This window comes from Cryptomeria japonica, chromosome 3 (genome assembly GCF_030272615.1).
Source record: "Cryptomeria japonica chromosome 3, Sugi_1.0, whole genome shotgun sequence".
NCBI classification, from domain to species: Eukaryota; Viridiplantae; Streptophyta; class Pinopsida; order Cupressales; family Cupressaceae; genus Cryptomeria; species Cryptomeria japonica.
Genome location: NC_081407.1, coordinates 758643198 through 758664726, shown reverse-complemented (window position 1 = coordinate 758664726; position 21529 = coordinate 758643198). Strand labels below are relative to the sequence as shown.

Below are 21529 nucleotides of genomic sequence, written 5' to 3'. Positions count from 1 at the left end.
GTCGAGAGTCGGCCTTAAATAAAGTTTGACGTAGATGGTCAGTGTCTCATACCCATCCTGACTACGACCGGTTGAATTGTTGCAAAGCATGTTGTGAGGTCGGTATTGAGCTTCTTTGTATTTACCAAATTTAAAGAATATAAACTAGAGTTGGATTTAGTTTAGTTGGCGTGTTATATTTTATGCAGGTTGTAGAGGAGTTGGTGATGCTTGGTAGAATATCAAGCTAGTGGTAGTAATGGGACTGCTTTTCTACGTGAGACACATGATATCCCTGTAGTTCTTGGGCTACCTTAGAGATCTAGAGGTGGCAAGAGGTTCTCGTTGAATTGGCTTTGAAAATGTAACAGGCTATTCTGTTATTTATGGACTGGGTATGGGAATGGAACCTCTGTGCTATCAAGGTTAGTCGGTTTGAGATCTATGGAAAGATTTCACTAGAAGTAAAACAACAGGCATGAAGGATGAAGAGTGGGTTGTCTTAGATAGGAAATATAGTAGTCTTATTTGGCTATGTCTAGGAAATTTAATGCTCATAAATGTTGTACATGAATCCTCTGGGACCCCTTTTTATAAAGTTAGGAAAGTTGTACCACACCATATCATTGGTGAACAAGCATCTTCTATGTAAGTAGTATTCTTTGAGGGTGGTTGATACGGATTCAGTTGTTGAGCACTTTATTTCATTTAACACTATTGTAAACGAAAGATGGAGGAAGAAGTTATAGGAATGGTCTTATGACATTCTTTTCTACACATATGGAGCAATCTATTGATGAACATTTGAAGCACTACTTTAAATTTTGTGCTTGATGAGGTAATGTCTTCTCTTCTCCGAAATGGTCTTTCATAGAAAGAATAGTACAAGTGGCATAGCTTTCTTTATTGGTGATAGCCTTATATCATGGTTGAGCTAAAATAAGGATTTCGTATCTTAGTCTATGGTAGAAGCAAAATATATTGTAATAGTTTCTTGTTGCATTTAGGTTTTATAGATAAAAAAGAAATTGTAGTAGATGGAGACTGAATTTGAAGAACCCATGCCAATCCTTTGTTACAATACAAGTACTATAAATATTTCAAATGATTGGGTAACACATTCACAGAAAAAACCATATCTCAAGTAAGTATCACTATCTAAGAGAGAAGGTTGCAAGGAAATAAGTGAAGATAGAATATGTTGAAACAAAGGAGAGATCATTACAAAACCTTTTCATAAGGAGACAATTTAATATCTTGGCTAGAATTTGGGAGTGGTATCTCCCTCCTCTTAAATGAAGAGGAAGTTAGTATATGTTGAGGAGGAGTGTTGACTCCTCACTGCAAGTAATCTTGGTGGTATTGTGAAAAAAAATTACAAAAGGTATTAGTATATTAATTCTACACCATTTGGGGAAGAAAGGATTGAGAGAGAGAGAGAGAGAGAAAAGAGAGAGAGAGAGAGAGAGAGGAGAGAGAGAGAGAGAGAGAGAGAGAGAGAGAGAGAGAGAGAGAGAGAGAGAGAGAGAGAGAGAGAGAGAGAGAGAGAGAGAGAGAGTCCAATTACAAGAGCACAAAGCCAAACTTGAGCAGAATTAAAGTCCAATTACAATGGAAGCAAATTTTCTACACAAGGGGAGCCCCTAATTTCCATTACAAGGAGTATTTTATTAGTAGCATTTTTCATGTTTGGAACCAATGACAAAGGGGGAGATTGTTGAAATTTATATTTTCATTAATGTCAAAGGAGGTAGTTAAGGATGTATATAAATTATCATTATGTTACCCTTAATATCCAGTTTTAAAAAATTAGAATAATTTTAATTAATATTATGTCATATGAAATAATTATTGATCTAGATAAATAGAGTCAAGTTATGTTAAATACATCATTCAATATAGTATGTCACTAGAATCACCTTAATCAATTTTTTATTGTTGAAGGATTTGGAAGTATTTGTGATATGTATATGAAGTCCATTCCTCAAAAACTATATCCACTAGCACAATATTTTATACCACATTTTACCATAGTTATATTTTGAGGCTTGTAGTTTGGAAGATAAATAAGGCTACACGCAAAGACAAATCTATTCAAGTTGCAAAGGTGGACTTCAATAACATGAAAAGTTAGGGTCAACATTATGCTCATAGAGATCACTTCACAATATATTATGACTTTTTTGATGAATGGGTCAAATTATTGCACTATGAACCAACTATAGGAAGCATGTGAAAGTGTACTAGGACCAACTAATTTTTTTTCGGAAAGAATAGCATCATCCAACTCTTGGAGTAGCATGTTGGATCTTGGTTTAAGCCTTTTACATGTTTGGTCTACAGTATGCATGTGGCAAACGTGTGAATGTTGTAAATAAGTTATAAGATGAGTTGTGATTATATATAACGTAGGGATGCATAAGTGTAATTGGATTCATTTCAAGAGTAATTCTTGCTAGTAGAACTAATAACCATGGAAAAAGTTATGTAAGTTGTCTACTAAATTTTAGGTTAAGTGGGCAAAATCAATTGAAGGTCTCATGCACTTTGAGAGGGTTGTCCAAATTTGATTAGATCAAGGTGATGCTAAAGGTTCATCCTTGAAGATCTGCATATCATATCTTTCATGTACTATTATTGTATTTAAGGTTGGCGCCTCATGATCATAGTTGGTGTTCACTTCTTAGACTTGGGGATTGGTGTCTCCTATGGGTTGATGCATACAAAATATTGTAAGTTTATTATTTAGTTTATGAGGCTATATTTAGATATCAAATCCAAGCAACTTTTCTCGCCATGGTTTTTGCCTTAAGTTTCTACATAAATCTAGTATTATTTTGTGTTGATGTCCTCTTATCTTGTCTTATCTTATCAGTTTCTATGATGTTTGGAGAAGTTATCAAGGGTAATTAATTTGGATTTGGCGTCTACTGATTACCATTCTCTTAGTGTCTATGTGTGATTAACACACATAATATATGCATTCTATTAAGAACAATAACCACTATTTCTTTTATTTTCATTCAAAAGAACTATCTAGATTTCCTTGGATACGACCTTCTATTTATGTCACTTTGTGCAATCTTCCTTTATTCATAATGTATCTTTGTTTAAGATAAAAATCAAGTCTGTGTAGCAGTAACAAGTTATCCTATATTGTCTAACAATGTAAAAGTTTATTGGTTATTTTGGATAGTTTAAAATTTTGGATTTATAAGTTTTGAATTTCATAAATACTTTTCCTTTGTAATAATTATTTGTAAGTAATTTAGAATGATATTTTTGTATTAAAATTTAGCTATTAATGAATTGTAAATGAATACATTAACTCACACTTTAATTATAATCATTAGCATATTATTACTCGTGCATTTGTTTAGGTCAACCCAAGAGTATAGCCAATAATCCTTAGCTTGACTAAATCCATCCATTGATTATTACCATTTATTTATAATTAGATTAGTAGTAGATCAATAAAATAGATGTTTATTTATATATTAATAAATGCATAGAGTAGCATACATCAATATAAGAATGCAAGTAGTTATTAAGAGAATTTAAGTAAGAGGTGTAGAGATGTTATTAAAGCTTAAACTTTATTAAGTTATAACATTAAACGTATAGAAATAAATTCATTAGTCAACAATATTAAACTTGAATATATTCTTTCTGTATATCTTAAGATGAATAAGTTATTATTTGAATGCCTCTACAATACTTTGTTTGGATTAAAAATAGAAAGACTTTTTAAAATCACAAGAATAATATATAAAATAGCATAGTAAGGATAGTAATGAGAGAAATGGTCTCTTGGGTCAAGGGTAAGATGTAAGCCCTTATCCCTTACCATATAGAAATAATAAATTTTGTTTTTATTTTGTGATTGTTGAATATTGAACTCTAACTTAGTGAAAACTCTAATGATAATATGATAGTTTGTTTTTTTAAATGTAAAGGATAAGGGTGGAATTTCATATTAATCTCATGTTGACATGTTCGTATAGTTTCTTGACTAGATGATAGTTCCTTACCATTAAATGGTTAACCATCTCTAAAGTTTATGACTATATATATAAATATTAAATGGATTTGATCTTACATTGTGATTGTTTGATCATGATAACACTTTTTAATCAAAGGAGTGATTAGATGAATATGATATTTAATATTATAATCAAATCTAAGGTAGAAATTTTATTCTAAGATAGAAAATATCTTCTATTATCAAAATATTTGAATCAATTAGATTTAATGAATGGAACTAAGTTATTTATGATAATCATTTCTTATCAATTTATAACATGTTAATGATATAATGTTAGTGAATTTATGCATCATATAATAACTCATGAATTAGTTGTTATGTATATCATTTAGAAGATTTAATAATGAATTAGCATTTAATATGTCTTGCATGATATCAGGTTAATTAGATATTTTAATAGTTACCTTTTCTTTTGTACTCTTATACATGTGTCTGTATGAGTTTTATACTCTCAAGATCATGTTTAGAGAAATCTTTTTATCGGTATTCTTATGTACTAATGTGTTTGAAATAAAATTTTATGCTGAATTTAATTATCAAGAAGATAATACTTGGTAGATGCCTCTATTTTCCTATGACTACTTTGTATACTTGTGAATTCAATTCTTGTTTGTGTAAATGGATGGTGCTAAACATGGAGAACCATAGAAGGATTGGGTATCACCCTCTATATATCTATCAACAAATGACTTAAAAAGATGCATTGGGAAAAACATGTTTTATCAAATTTTAATATTAGACCATGCTACTACTTTTGATCATTCAAAACTCATACTCTTTGCCATATCATAATATTGTTATATTAGCGTGTGTGTGTGCGCGCACACACACACACACAAACAGAGAGAGAGAGAGAGAGAGAGAGAGAGAGAGAGAGAGAGAGAGAGAGAGAGAGAGAGAGAGAGAGAGAGAGAGAGAGAGAGAGAGAGAGAGAGAGAGAGAGAGAGAGAGAGAGAGAGAGAGAGAGAGAGAGTATATCATGCTACATAGATTCCATCACTCCTACTTGTTTAAGATTTCTCGACATCTATGTGTTGGGCCAGGTATTCTTCATGCCAAGAAGAGTTTGAGGGGAGTGTAAAGATTTGTGGTTGGGTAGATATGTTCTTCGATGATTCTCTCACCCAATGTGTGCTTGTTGGAGATAGTGTGTCCAGAGTTCCTCTTAGGGTTACCTTTATTTTTTGTACTCTTTGTAATTGACCTTTTGATGTTATGTAAAGAAAATTGTTTCCTTATGACATCGCTTGTCAATGGCTTTTGTAATTAGACATCATGTTTCCATTCTAATATATTTGAACATGTTATTTTAAATGTTTTAGAATAATGTGTATTTTATGCTATATCATTATTTTAATAATATGAAGGTCCTTATAGTTTGAAATTATTATTGTCTCAAAACATTAAAAATATCAAAATTGACACATTACTAACTCATGTGAATGCACATTGATATATTCAAAGGAATTTCACTTTTAGTTGGGTTTGTTTCATGTAAGATAAATAAATTTACCAAATATTTAATATATTTTCAATGTGAGTACATATAAGAGGCATTTTTATAATTTATTATTTTTGTATTTATAATTTAATAACAAGTCGTCTAGTGTAAAAATGCTCTAACAATAAGAGGTGGTAGAAAATTTTGATAGAATTTATGATATAAGGACTCATGTTCAACTTTAATATTATTTTATTTGGCATGGAAAGTGAGACGTCTACTTCTAAAAATGGTTTACAAATCCAATCACATAGAACTATTTGGACTTTTGTTGATGCTTTTTAAATGATTTTTATTTGATAAAAAAAAAAAATCTCATATAATTAATTACTCCATCTAATAGTAAAAAAACATAAGTATTAGAAAGCCTTCTATTATTCACAACTCCTTTTTATAAGTAAGATCTACACAATTAGAAGTTCTAGAAATGAATGATCTTATTAGATCAATATAAATAACAATTAGTTCACCATTCATACTTCTTACAAAAGCCTTCTCACTATTAGGTTGTGTGTGTCATACAATTCAATAGAATTAAAAGTTTAATTAATGCACAAAAATGTTCCAATAGTTTAATTAATGCACAAAAATGTTCCAATAGTATCATATGTCTTTATTATTTTTAAAAGTTGAATATTTAGTTTGATTAAAGATATATTTCAGGTTGAGCTAGCCATCCAAACTAAAAACATAGAATGATTCAACATATTATTTAAAAGTTCATATTATTAAATTGATATGATGTAGAATTAGAAATAATCAATCTTTATAAACTTATAACCTTAAATTACTATATAAATATCTCTATTATACCTAATTGTCCTCGTGACGTCACACGGCGCAAATAAAACTCCAATTATTTTCACTTCGACCTATCTTTCTCAAACGTAATCATCCAATCATTTTTAATGACTCTTCATTACATATAAACTTTCATTTTAATAATTTTGTACTTGTATTTATTTTATATACCATAGCCCTTACTATTTCCTTAGACACCGCGTAACTTAACTTCCTATTTAGATTATCTAATACACAATATTCATAAATTAGAAACTCCTTTCACCATAAAATATATATATATATATATATATAATGTTTGTATAAGATCATCCCACCATTAGTCGCATGATGATATATGTTTTATTGCGTTAACATAAAGAAGTTTATCCTAAAAATATACATTTATAATCTATTAAATTTCGATATGTTAGATTCCTTTGGAATTCTAATTTTTTTCACGATAAAAAAAATGAAGAACGCGGGAACCATGTGAGTGCAAATTACGGAAAAGGAAAGTCATTTGGGAAAAACATGCGATAATTTTATACCAAACTTTGTCGCCCATCCCCGTGCAAATTACGGAAAGGGAAAGACATTTATAACCAAAGACAAATCACCTTTGCCAATGTTTCTCATGTTTTAATGTGAAACCCAAAGAAGTGTTACTTCTGAATAACTCAATGGAGTCACCATGGAAAGCAGAGACGGATAAAATGCCGCGTCCACCACATCCATGAAAGTTTCTATATCTATGTTTTTCAAATAGATTTGGAGAAAACTCTCAATTCAGAAAACATTCTAAGAAACGTTGGAGGAATGCTCTATCACATCATTACTCACTATTGTTTATGAGTATAGGTAAGGTCAAGCGCTATAGATGGTAGTAAATAATCGCACTGAGATAACGTGCATACAACAATTTTTCAAACGTCGGGGTCAAGATTCCCCCTTCGCTACAGATTTTGCACATGATGATTTTGTATATAAGAGAGCCCAAAGCCATAGCATGTAATACAACCATTGCAGGTTTTCTCCTATCCAAAATGGCGAGCAGACAAGCCTTACAGCCATTGTTTCTTCTTCTTGCTGTCTTTTTCATCAAGTTAGTAATGGTGGAATCAATAAGAACCCCCTTCAATATGACTAAGGCTGAGAATAGTGATAAATATCATGTTGAGAAGCCGGAGCTTGTAGTTCAAATGGTAGAAAGGTAACCATCTCGCCTTTCAGATGATTTAGACATTTTAGAGAATTTATTTATGGTAGTATAGAAATGAAATCCAATATCTTATTGAATTTAGTACATTAGTATGAAATCCTTAATGACAAGGTTTATTATACATGTTCTATTTATTCTTATGCTTTTCCTCGACGTTTTCTTCACTGTAATTTCTATAATATTATTCTTGTAACTGTAGCTGGTATGCAGCAGTTATAGAACAAATTTCTATCACCCATATCATCATGCCATTGGATAATTAACAATTGTCGTCATTGAGACAGATTCAATGAAAGAAAATTCACTACAGAAAAGATATTTAAGTCAGTTCAATTAAGAGAATTTCAAAGTTCTAGCATTTTTTTATAGCTAGCATATATTACAGACAGTTGAGATTATTTACTTCAAGAACTATTGTGCAGGAGTTTAAATAATTCGAAAAGAAAGCTGAGCTCGTGCGAAACGGGGAACCCCATCGATGACTGTTGGCGTTGTGATCCTAACTGGGTTAACAACCGAAAGAGACTGGCTGATTGTGCCATCGGATTTGGCAAAAACGCCATTGGAGGTAAGAATGGCAGATTTTATATAGTTACAGATCCAAAAAACGATGACCCGGTCAATCCTCGACCTGGCACTCTGCGGCACGCTGTTATTCAAACCGAACCTCTCTGGATTATTTTCCAAAGAGATATGGTTATTCAGCTCAAGGAGGAGCTTATCATGAACAGTTATAAGACTATTGATGGTAGAGGTGCCAATGTTCATATAGCAAATGGAGCTTGCATTACAATTCAGTATGTGACCAATATTATCATTCATGGAGTTCATATCCATGACTGTAAACCTGCGGGAAATACAAATGTTAGGAGCTCCCCGACCCATTATGGGTTTAGAACCAAGAGTGATGGAGATGGGATTTCCATCTTTGGATCAAGCGCAATTTGGGTTGACCACTGTTCATTGTCAAGTTGCGCAGATGGATTGATCGACGCCATCAGGGGTTCCACTGCTATAACCATTTCAAACAACTTTTTCACTCACCATGACAAGGTGCTCAAAACTGCTTGTTTGGTCTACCATAAATATATTTTTCTTTGAAAGTAGGTTTCACAATTGTTTTTTTTATCCGAGGATTTTAGGGTAGGGTACTAAAAGCCTATTACTAGACTTGAACCAAAAAAATGTGAGTATTTACTAAATTGTCGATTGAACGCTATTTCGCAAATCCAATAATTATTGGCTTTTTGCAGGTGATGCTCCTGGGACACAGCGATGCCTACACCGAGGACGTCAAAATGCAAGTAACAGTTACTTTCAACCACTTTGGAGAAGGGCTTGTTCAACGTATGCCCAGGTGTGAATAGATATTCCTTGCACAAAGACCACGAATATACACCTTGCTGAAGTTTATTTGTTCAAGTCTTTAAGATATTAACGTTATGATGCAGATGTCGACATGGATACTTTCATGTGGTGAACAATGATTACACCCACTGGGAAATGTATGCAATCGGGGGAAGTGCAAACCCCACCATTAATAGCCAAGGCAATAGATTCCTTGCTCCTGATAATCGATTCCACAAGGAGGTAAAAGACCTGTACAACTCATGTCTCTTATATTTTTGGTATTTAATGGTTGTAGTATAGTTATAGTATGGGTAATGTGCAGGTTACAAAGCACCAAGATTCAACAAAAGGCAACTGGAGATCAGTGGGAGATCTTATGTTAAATGGAGCATTCTTCACAGCATCAGGGGCTAAAGCATCCTCAAGCTATGCCAAAGCTTCAAGTATGGTGGCAAGTCCTTCCTCTATTGTGGGCTCTATCACTGCAAGTTCGGGTGTTCTCACCTGCAGAAAAGGTTCCAGTTGTTAGACCAAATGCGTGCATTATAGACAAATTCTTAGGAATCCCTCAATTCTGTTACTTTGCAAGCATAAGCACACGAAATGAGGCTTCTTAGTTATTTTTGTTTTGTTTGTCGAGACTCTCTTGTCAACTTTCACTAAAGATGAATATAAGGAAAATATCGAATAATATTTTTCTCAAATTTGAAGCGTAGTGGTAGAACGTCAAGCCAATGTTTGTTTATATTATCTCGATTATCACTTAAAAGCATTTCTTAGGTAAATCTCACAAGAACTGCAATATATAGATAGGAAATAGTTGAATTTATGTTCATACCAGTAATTCAAAAAACTAATTTATGCGAATGTTTCTTGAAACTATGAACACATCCGGTGTAATTGCATACGACGCAATAGTCAATGTCAAAAATAAATTGTGTAAATTGATGTTATTTTAGGAAATTAAATGTATAAGGGTATGGATATTTTATTAATATACTTAATGATTAAGATAATATTGGTGCATTGTAGATTCTGCTCACTTTCATATCAAAAAATACATAATTTGGAAACAGTCAATGTCAAAAATTGTATACAAAATCTTAATTGATCTTAGGTTTATTATGCGATTGTAGATTGATTTTACACTACACATATCTAATTTGTAATCCTGCACCTTTTCTATTATTATGTAGACTTTTTCTCTCTGATTTTACTATATTCTCTATTACTCATTGATTGTTTTGATTAGATAAAGTAGGAGAGGGCTCAAACCTTTACATATAAACCTACCAAGCAACACAAAGGGATCTCATAGGGAGTGAGAAAACCAACAAAATTGAGAAGGTCTAAATCCAACACATGCTGCCCAAAAAAGGAAAAGCTAAAAACAATAAAAAGGCAAACTAGCAAGGCAAAGCAGGGACATAAGGGTAACAAGGCTACAAGCAGCCTTAAGGAGATGGGAAAGTCCCAGACGTTTGAATCCAAACTCAATTCATGACCTCATGAGAGGAGTAGGTTGAGAAGAAGGAATATAATTTTGTAAAGAATGTCTCCCATGATCCACAACAAGATTTCTCTTACCCTCACAAGATGAACCCAAGACAAAGGGAAAAATGTCAATCTTTTTCCTAATGATGTCTATCAAAGAGAACCCAATAGTAGGATACAACAATGGGCCTTGCACCATAGAGGGGCAATAAAAATATTTAAGATCCTTGGAAGAAGAAGAAGAAACCTACACCAAACTATCTAGTTGAGGAAGAACATTCACTAGCTTCTAAACTGCATTATAGGGATTGATCTTATGAGAATTGACAAAATTCATAGAGAAAATTCCCATATAGTGGAAACGACACAAATGAGAGTGATCAAAAACAAAATATTAATCTCAAACTCTCAATCTAGAAGACAACTTGATGGAGTTAGGCAACCTAAAACCCTCCTCCACACAAACACAAAATCTAGCAGAGCAATATCTTGATATAGATTTAGTGATCTCATCAACAAAAATGAGCTAACCAAAAGATTTAGTATTTCCATGAAAAATATAGTCATCCCAGTACTCCAAAGGGAATTCTAGGAGCTTGATCCAAATAGGAAGTGAATTGAACATAGAAGGATCAAACCCAACAACCCATATTTTCAAATTTAGGAACACCTTGTGAGAGAACCAAGGACCTCCTAGAAGAACCCTTTTACTATCTTCCAAATAATTTATAGAAATAATAGTAAACCATGTGAAAGACCCATTACCACATGAACAACAATAGACCAATGAATAGAAATCCATTCGTGCGTATAGTCTCTATGTTAGGTCTTGGCCTCAAGAACTTACCAATGAGAGTAACCTACAACCTATAAAAAGCCTTATCCACCCATTGACTAGGGACAGAAGGAACAAGGCATTGCAGGACCAGAGGAAGAGACTTCAAACACCGAGTATAGTTAGTGGAGAGAGCCATCCTCTAAAGATATTCCTGACAAAATTCGTGGAGAAAAACTTAATCTTTAGCAATGATAGCATCAGAAGGGGATAGTTGAAGGGAACCTAAAGTCCTCCACAAACAAAGAGTGAGACGAAGTAGGGGGAATAACACCATCTAAAGGAGAGGTGAGAATCATAAAATCAATACGACCTAGAAATAGGTCAGGCAAATGATAATACTTCAATCTCTTGCAATCAAGAATGCAATGACTCAAAAATACTTAGCTTCAATGACACTGAAGAGTCAGATCTTCAAGCATACTAGACCAAGATGTGACCATGCTAAACCTTTGATCACAAAACCTTTTCAATCTTTCCTCGATCTTGGAACCTGTCATCAATTTTACGACAGCAAGAAAGTGCAAGATCTAGGCTGCAAGATGCTAGATTTGATTATAGTTAGTACAACATGGCTCTAATACCATGTTGATTTTAACACTTTCAGATTAATTTAAACTTAGAAAATCAGAATTTAATTACTAACTAAATTGATTAAATGAATAGGTTATAGCTTTCTAGATTTAAGCATAACCAAGGAAAGAGCAAAATAAGTATAAGACACAATTACCTTGGGAAAACCTCCTAGGAGGAAAAACTCAGCCAGAAAAGATCCTCAGATCTGATTATGGATTGAATGCATATGAAGGTTACAACACTTATCTCAAGTACTTGAAGGTGATTGCACTTAGGACTGATAATGTCTTCCACAAGACTGCACTTTTATAAGCATCAAATTGTCACATCTGCCCCCTTTAAAAGCAATCAAGACCAAACCCTAGATCTGCAATATTTGCATATGAAGTCTGCTCTTTTATGGACTGCAACTTCAACACTCAATTCGCTCTCCACATTGATGAATTTTGCACCTTAGCTAGCAGATGAAGTTCGCTTTAATGGCAAAGGTAATTCGCTGTAATGGCAGATACAATGTTGCTCCTTTAAGTTCGCATTAGGCGGGCACATGTATTTGGTATGAAAAAACTGAATGAATGATTAATGATGAGAAGTTTGTGTTTATTTATATGTGGAGCAATAGTCTTAGTCATTTTGGCTTGCCTTTATAAATTAAAGTCTTTTAATTTATTAACTGAAATGCATAAGGATAGGGTTGGCCCTATGTTGGTGTGTTAGTTTGTATGTATGTGGCGTGCTAGCGTGTTAGCGTGGAGATGTAGCATGGGGTCTTCTTTAGATGTTGTGGGGTATAGGGCCTAGCCCTACACGTTGGGAAGGGGCTAGCCCCCTTGAGCAAGATTCCAATGTTGCCCAAGGCAATTGGAATCCACCATTCCCTAATTATAATCAACACTTGGAGACTTCAGAGACTGGTACCTATATTGGTATGGCAAATTTTGAAAAATAGGAGATGGGGGGTACTTGGAGACGGCAATTTTTTTAAATAAAATTTAATAATTTATAGAAAATAGCAACTATACTGATAGACATGTATGAAAAATGTGGAAGCATTCACACATCTTGTGAAAACTATTTACATTACAATTCTGAGTTTAAATAAATAAACCAGGTGCCTGAAAAAAACCTATATACAAAAAACTATGAGCATTCACACAGCTTGTGAACTGTATGCAAAACATGGTCTCATCGAATGCCATGATTGTAGGGTTTAAATGAATAAAAAATAAATGTAAATTAAAAAAAACATGATTTTCAAACCTAGTTGCAATCATCTCAGTGCATTTCACTATTCTAGGGCCAAAGAACTGCTTCCAAGGGCTGATGAAAATGCAAAATAATTCTTATTGTTTTGTTTTCTACAAAATACCTTGCATTTATCTGGTGGAGACGCATGGGAGACACCAAATTTCCTGGCAGGAGACTAGGAGATGGTGGGAGATGCAGGCCGAAAGTCACCAAGCCAAAATGAAGACTTCGGGGACACCAAAAGAATCAAAGACAAGTCTCCATCTCCAAGATGCGTCTCATGGGGGCAAACGGGTCTCTCGGTTGTTAAATTTAATGATCAGATTATATAGATAGAAAATTCACACAAAATACATAGAGTATACCCTGGGAAAACCTTCCTCTTTTAGGTGAAAAACTCAAGAAAGAAGTTCCTTATTATTTTATTAATATACAAGATGTCTTTACAATGCATTTGATTCACCTCTTGAAGCTAGTATCAACTCAGTTCAACATACAATCTGTAAGAAGTAAATTCGATCTGCAATAAGAACAATCTACTCATTGTCTATCATGTCATTGTTGTATGTCTAGGAGATCTATAGAAGATAGAGATATCGCAACACAGGGAAGACCACGATTTGTATGCTGAAGATAATAGATTATTTTCTGAGCAAAGAATACAATCTGTTGTATAATATACGATCTACTTAATGGATAACCACACTGAAGGTGATGGAGTGAATGAATCTATATATCAAACACGTTTTTGTCAACCAACATGACTTATATCACAAGTTGCCTTCTTATTAATCAACGCGTCCTCTTGTTAAGGCTTGATTATATTTAATTTAACACGTCATTATCAAACTGATTCAATCCCAAAAGACACTTCTTAATTAACATGTCTTAATCATCATTTGTCAACAAGATTGGTTCAATACGAAGTCGGCATATTAGTGAATATAAGAAAATCGGTATAACTAAATTGTCTAAGTTCGATTCGGCCAATTAGACAATTTAGTCAGCCTTGAAGGATACCGACCAACGCTATTACATTAACACTCCCTCTTAGCTAGGGAGGAATCCTTCTCAATATCTGAGTTACATAGTGGCATCCACCATACCTACTTGCAGAGGGTGAAACAAGGGATGGAACCTCAAACTTCTCTCACGGAGAAGAATGCACAACAAGGGTTGATACCTCAAGCTTCTCTCACAAAGAAGAATGCACAAAAAGGGTTGATACCTCAAGCTTCTCTCACAGAGAAGAATGCATAACAAGGGTTGAAACCTCAAACTTCTCTTACAGAGAAGAATGCATAACAATACATATCAAGTAATCATTGATGCTGAGACTCCCTCTCAACAAGGGCTTCATTCTCCACAATTCCAAGCTTGTCTCGAAAATGCACAAATTTCACTTTCACAAGAGCTTTGGTGAAAATGTCAGTCGTCTATTCCTCAGTACAAATGTATCTCAACTTAACAACATTCCTTTGTACCATATCTCTGATATAGTGGTACTGAATCTCAACATGCTTCATTCTATCATGGAATACTAGATTGAATGAAAGCTTCACACAACTTTGGTTATCACAATGAATGGTAGTAGGCTCTAATGATTATCCAAACAATCCTGTAAGGAGCTTACAAAGCCACACTGCTTCACGAGATACTAAAGACTGCTTCTTGCTACACCAGGAAATCACAGCAGATCACAAGCTAAAAAAACAACCAAAGGTGCTCTTCCAATCAGTAACACTCCCTACCCAATCAAAATCAGAATATCCTTCAAGAATCATGTCCACACTGGAAGAGTATTTCAAACCATATCCAACTATGTCATGCAAGTATCTCAAGATATGTTTGGCTGCAACTAGATGTATCTGTATAGGTTCACTCATGAACTGCCTAAGTGCACTCACTGCATAGCAAATATCTAGTCTAGTGTTAACTAGATACATCAAGGACCCAATCAATCGCCTATGCATAGTAGGGTACACAAGATCTGAACTAGTTGTAGCTTCCCTCAATTTCTTTAAGTTAGTTTCCATTGGTGTGGACATAGATTTAAAATCTGTCATTCCAAATCTCTTTAAGATATCGATGGTGTATTTTCCTTTACTTAGGATAATCTCATTGGGCCTCTACCAAACTTCCAACCCTAGAAAGAAGTGCATGAGTCCTAAGTCCTTCATCTCAAATTCAAAATTCAACTCCTTCTTACATCTATCAATGAGATGATCTTCTCCGGTAACAAATAGGTCATCAACAAAAAGTACCAAGATCAACATATCACCATTGAATACCTTGAAGTAAAGGTTTGGATCAGCATCATTCTTGCAGAAACCCAAACCCTCTAAGTATCTGTCAATTCTTTTATACCAAGCCTGAGGAGCTTGTTTAAGACCATATAGGGTTTTCTTCAATCTACACACATGAGACTCTTTCCCATGAATCACAAACCCCTCAAGTTTCTCAATGTAGACTTCCTCTTCAATCACCCCATTGAGAAAGACAGTCTTCACATCCATATGATGCAACTTCCATCCCTTAGTTGTTGCAATGGCAATGATGGTTCTAATGGAAGTATAGCGAGCAATAGGAGCAAATGTTTCTTCGTAGTCTATTCCCTCTTGTTGAGAAAAGCCATGAGCCACAAATCTAGCCTTGTACTTTTCAATGCTACCATCAGTTGCATGCTTTATCTTGTACAACCACTTGGAAGATACAACAGACTTCCCTTTTGCTTTAGGCACAATATCCCACACATTATTCTTGAGAATGGATTGATACTCCTCATCCATTGCATCTTTCCAAACTTGTTGTTTTGAGGCTTCCTCTACGCTAGAAGGTTCAGACTCAATAAGATTATACATTAATGCAACAAAACTAGAAAATCTTTGTGGTCTTTTGCTCTCTCTGAATGTGCCTCTAGGAGCGGCAAATTGTTCTGCTTTCTGCATAGTGTTTCGTGCCCAAAGAGTTCTCTTTCAAGACACAACAATATCTCTATGCCCAACAGTGGGATCCAAAGGTTCAATTGTGTCATTACTCATATCAAGTTTTGTAGTCTCCCTCTGAATCTCAGGAGCATGGTCAACATCCATGTCTTGAGGAGTCTCATCATCTATCTCCATGCATGAGCCCTTTGATTTCCTGAATGCAACATCTTCCTCAAATGTGAAATCCCTACTAACTTCTATTTGGTTTTGACCAGGAATGTAAATACGGTAGGCTTTGGAGGTTTCACTATAGCCCACAAATATTCCTCTCTTGCCACAAGGTTCCAATTTGGTTCTCTTGTCCTTGGGAATATAAACTTACACATGACAACCAAATACTCTCAGGTGGCTGATATCAGGCTTGATACCTGAAAAGGCTTCTTTAGGAGTCATATTTTGTAATATTCGATGAGGAAATCTATTCTGAACATATACTGTTGTTCTAAAGGCCTCTGCCCATAGAAAAATATGAAGGTCTTGATCATGAATCATAGAATTTGCAACTCAACAATAGATTTGTTCTTCCTTTCAGCAACCCTATTTTGTTGAGGGTTGTAAGGAACACAAGATTCCCTCTTGATCCCTGCCTCAATATAGAAATCATGAAAGCTACCCGAGGTGTACTCACCTCTGTTATCAGACCTTAAAATTTTAAATTTTTGTCCAAATAAATTTTCTACAAGAGCTTTAAACTCTTTAAACCTACCAAGGACTTCATCAAACTCTTTCGACCTTAAGAAATAAATCCAAGTCTTCCTAGAGTAGTCATCTATTAAAGTTACATAATACAAACATCCACTTAGGGATGGAATTGACATTGGACCAGATAAATCTGAATGTACAAGATCTAGTATTTATTTAGACCAACTTTTACTACTATGAAAAGGACTTTTAATATTTTTGCCCATAGCACAACCTTTACAAGTACCGTCATATACATGAATAAGTTTAGGAATACCTTTTACCATCTTCTCCAATGATAGAAGAGCCTTGAAGTGAAGATGTCCAAGTCTTTTGTGCCAGATTTCGCTGGAACTAGAAGAATCATGAATAAGAGCTTGAATAAGGAGAGTGGAGAGTTTGTATAAACTCTCATGTCGATTTCCGATCACATGAGCAATCTTGATACGGGAGTTCTTAGGCCAAGAAAGAACTCTTCCTTCAGAAAATGCAATTTGATAGCCCTTATCCTCCAAGGCTGAAATAGACACAAGGTTTCTCTTGATCCCTAACATGAACAATACATCACTTATGTGTAGAGAAACTCCAGATTCAAGGTTTAGAGATGTAGCACCAACTCCTCTTACAGCATAGCGTGCATCATCCCCAATAATAACTTGGAGATGTGACTCTTTCTCCACTAGATTAGAAAGGTGCTCTCGATAACCAATGATATGTTGAGAGGCTCCACTATCAATTAACCAGGTATCACTGTCCGTAGGAACATTGCTTGATAATGCTGATATGAAAAGAAAACCATTGGAGTTATCTTCAACCTCCTTCTGAGATGAGACTTCATTGATGTTTGCTCCTTGATGATTAGGTCTTGTCAAACAATCCTTTGCAAAGTGACCAAACTTGTCACACCTAAAACACTGGATGCGAGAGAGATCTTTCTTCCTCTTCCTAAAATCAGGTGTAGAATCTAATTTGAAATCTCTATTCTTTTTAAAGTTGCCCTTCTTCCAACACTTATGTTTCTGTGTAGATTGAGTGGAAAGAACATGTGTATCTTCATTTTGAGAACTCTTGATAATTCCTCTAGCGGTCAATCTTGATTCTTCTTGAATACAATCTACACGGAGTCAATCAACTTAGGTAATTTGGATCTTCCACTTATGCTTTGGATAAATGGCTCCCATGAATGAGGCAGACCAATATAAGGAGAAAGGTGAATACATGATTTTATTTGATGAACAACAAAACACTTATAAAGGCATAAATAGATGATGAAATTTAATAATTATATAATCACATGTAACACATAAGTATATGATAACTAAATAATGTAATACAATAACTTGCACTAACATCTTCATTAGTTTATTATTTGTTTTCATTGAGTTGAGATTCAAATGCATAGGTCATGCTACTAAGGATAATAACTAATGTAGAAGCGGGAGAAATTTTATGTTCCTTTTTCTCCAAGAAAGTGAAAGCTATGAAATAACCCTTTAAGTTATAAGCAAGGTAGAAAAATAGAGGATACTGTGATCCTTTGGTTAAAATGGATATTAAAAAAGAATATTTATATAAATTCTTTAAAACGTGAGGAATAATTATCTATTAAATAATTTTATAAAATTCAAAGGAAACTCTTGTGAAAGGTTGTGATGGTTTAGAAAACACCCTTTCAAAAGGTTATATAAATCACTAATGTAAGAATGAAAAGAGGCCATCAAGATCACTCAATAAATAACTAGGTGGTTTGGTAGGCTATGGGCATGGGAGAAGGGGCACATAGAGTGTATGCAACTTAGGGTAAAAAGTACACCCAACATTATCTTTCCTAGGGCTAATGCTTGAGAATCATATGTGTCAGATCAAAATAAGAATTGGTTCCTCCTAGATGTGTCATATTTATTTGGGCCAAGGCCATTTAATTATTCCTAGGGTGAGAATGACCACTCCAAGTGCATTTTTTCAAATAATTTTTGTAGACCATGAATATTAAAGATATTGAAAAAATTATTTTGATGCATCTAGGAGCTAGATCTATAGACTAAACCTCTACAAGAATAGTGTGAAGCAACACAAGGAGTTATTTCACTAGTTAATGTAATAATTGTATATTTGTGAATGAGATATAAAACTATACAAATAACCTTGTATATAAAGAAAAAATGAATACATGAGAAGAGACCATATTACATCTAACAAATGTGGAAGTGGTGACTGAAAAACAAAAATTAAATGCAAGAGATGCAATTTTATAATTAAAAATGCAATATAAAATATGAGATGCATTATGAGTTCTTGAAACAACACCATAATAGGTACCCATGTACAACTACAATGCAATCAAATACAATCTCTCACAACTGGAGAAAAGGAGAAAAACCTCATGGCTAAAAAATCCTCTACAAAAGAGATAAATATGAAAGGAAGGAAGACTCCTCAACACACCCAAGGACAAATTCCTTCACCCCTAACATCAATCATAACTATAGGTATCGAGGAGATGCAAAATGTGTAGTGAAGATATCTACAACCTATTGCTTGATAGGAAATTACACCAATTAAAGAAAACCATCCTAAATGAGTTATCAAATGAAGTGCATGTGGATCTCAATATGCTTATTAAATTGATGGTCTACTAGGTTGCAAGAATTATATATGGTACTTTGATTATCACACCAAAGAGTAGTGGGATTATTAGTAGGAAAGCCAAACTTAGTCATCAATTGTTGAAGCCAAAGAACCTCTTGACTAACCAAGACCACTTCTCAATAATCAACCTCAGTTGATGATAATTCAATAGAATTTTTCTTCTTTCACTTGACAAAGAAACTAGACCAAAACCAAGACAAAAGTTAAAGCCAAAAGTAGACTTCCAATCATCAACATCACTAGCCTAATCTAATTGAGTGAAGCCCACAATCTCAATACCCCCTGATGTGTAGTGAATACCAAACTATGTAGCTCCATGAATGTACCACAAGATATACTTGGCTACCTTCCAATGACTCTCATGAGGATATTGATATAATCATGAGACAAGACCAATTGTAAAGGAAATATTAGGATGACTAATATGTGTCAAGTACAAAAGGCTACAAACCAAATTTTGGTACAAGGTACCATCAACCAATGGAGTAGTGCAACTAGTAGAAAACACAACATCTAATTAAAAATGATTAGGGGTTGGGTTACAATCATCTATCTCAAATATATGAAGAAAATTAAAAGAATACTTCTATTAAAATATATAAATACAAATAAAAAATTGATGAATCTAAATACCAAGAAAGAGATACAACAAACCAAGATCTATCATATCAAAATGCTTCATCAAATCTCATTGAGTATCCTCAATCATGGTAGGATAAATCCCTAGATATGAATAAAATTAAGATCATACTTCTACTAAAAGATATAAATACAAAAAAAAGATTGATGAATCTAAAGACCAAGGAAGTAATGGAACAAACCAAGATCTGTCATATCAAAATGTTCCATCAAATCTCATTGAGTATTTTCAATTATGGTAGGAGAAATATCTATGAGAAGAATATCCTCCATATAGAGAACAATAATGAGAAGATCTCCCCATCCCTCTAAATGTAAATTGTAGGATCTGAGTGACATCTAGTAAATTTAGAAGAAAGAAAAGCTATCCATCTTCTCATATGAATCTCTAGCAGCTTATTTGAGACCATACAATGAATGTCAAAGCCTACAAACTAGTAGAGGGTCTTACACAAATCCTAGTGGTTGCTCCATATAGATGTCCTTCTAAAGATCACCCTACAAGAAATAAATCTTCACATTCATCTGATACACTAACCAAGCCTAAGATGTAGCCATAGAAATTACAAGATGAATGGAATCCATCATGGCTACATGAGAAAAGGTCTCAAAACAGTCAATATCATCAACCTAAGAGAAGCCCTTATCCACTAGATGATCCTTATACTTACAATAGAACCATGAATTGAAAACTTGGTATGATACACTCACTTGCACCAAACCAACTTTATGCTCCTAAAAAGAGAAACAATATCCCAAGTATGATTATACATCAAAGAAGAATACTCCTCAAATATAGCACTATCCCACTCTGGGATACCTAAAGTATCTGAAAACTTCTAGGGTTTAGTAGAAACTCCATGACTCAAAGACTAATACCTAAAGTCCAAAAATGAGTGCATTGAGTAGTTGTGAGATCATATACAAGAGAACCAGAATCCCCAAGAAGTGTATGAGCCCACAAAGGTTGACTGGGTGCAGTTGGAGGAGAAGATGCAATAATTTCAACAACTAGATCAATAGCATCATTAGAAAAATCATTATCGGGAGAATCTTCATCTTCATCTTGTCAAAGAAAAACATTCTCTGGGGAAGGGTTAGAATCCTTCAAAGTGAAAGACTCATCAAAATAAAAATCACAACTAATATGTCCCTCTCAAGTGATAGGATCAGACAACCAATAACCCTTCACATCCTCACAATAGCTAACAAAAATGAGCCACTAACTTTTCTCGTCCATTTCCTTGCACCTACCATCTAGAATGAATATCCATGTATCACTACCAAATAATTTGAAAAAGAAAACCTTGGGCTTGATATATGAGACCAAGTTTCCTCAAAAACTTAATATCCTACACTATCTTATGATGCATATGGTTTTTAATGTAGTTGCACATATGATAGCCTCTACCCAAAATGTTAGAGTCATGGACCTAGATTGAATCATACAATCGGTCATCTCCCATAAGTTTCCATTCTTTTGCTCTGCCACACCATTGCGTTGAGGAGAATATGGTATTGTGTGTTGATGAAGAATACCACT

General features: G+C 34.1%; 1 protein-coding gene across 1 annotated transcript; it reads left to right on the top strand.

Annotated features, from left to right (window-relative positions):
• The first annotated feature begins 7351 nt into the window (after positions 1-7351).
• Positions 7352-9406, top strand: LOC131052064 (probable pectate lyase 18). The gene is made up of 5 exons (XM_057986643.2): positions 7352-7518; positions 7950-8580; positions 8781-8884; positions 8979-9117; positions 9200-9406. Exons 1-5 carry the CDS (start codon positions 7352-7354, stop codon positions 9404-9406), a joined length of 1248 nt encoding a protein of 415 aa, XP_057842626.2.
• The last annotated feature ends 12123 nt before the right edge of the window (positions 9407-21529 follow it).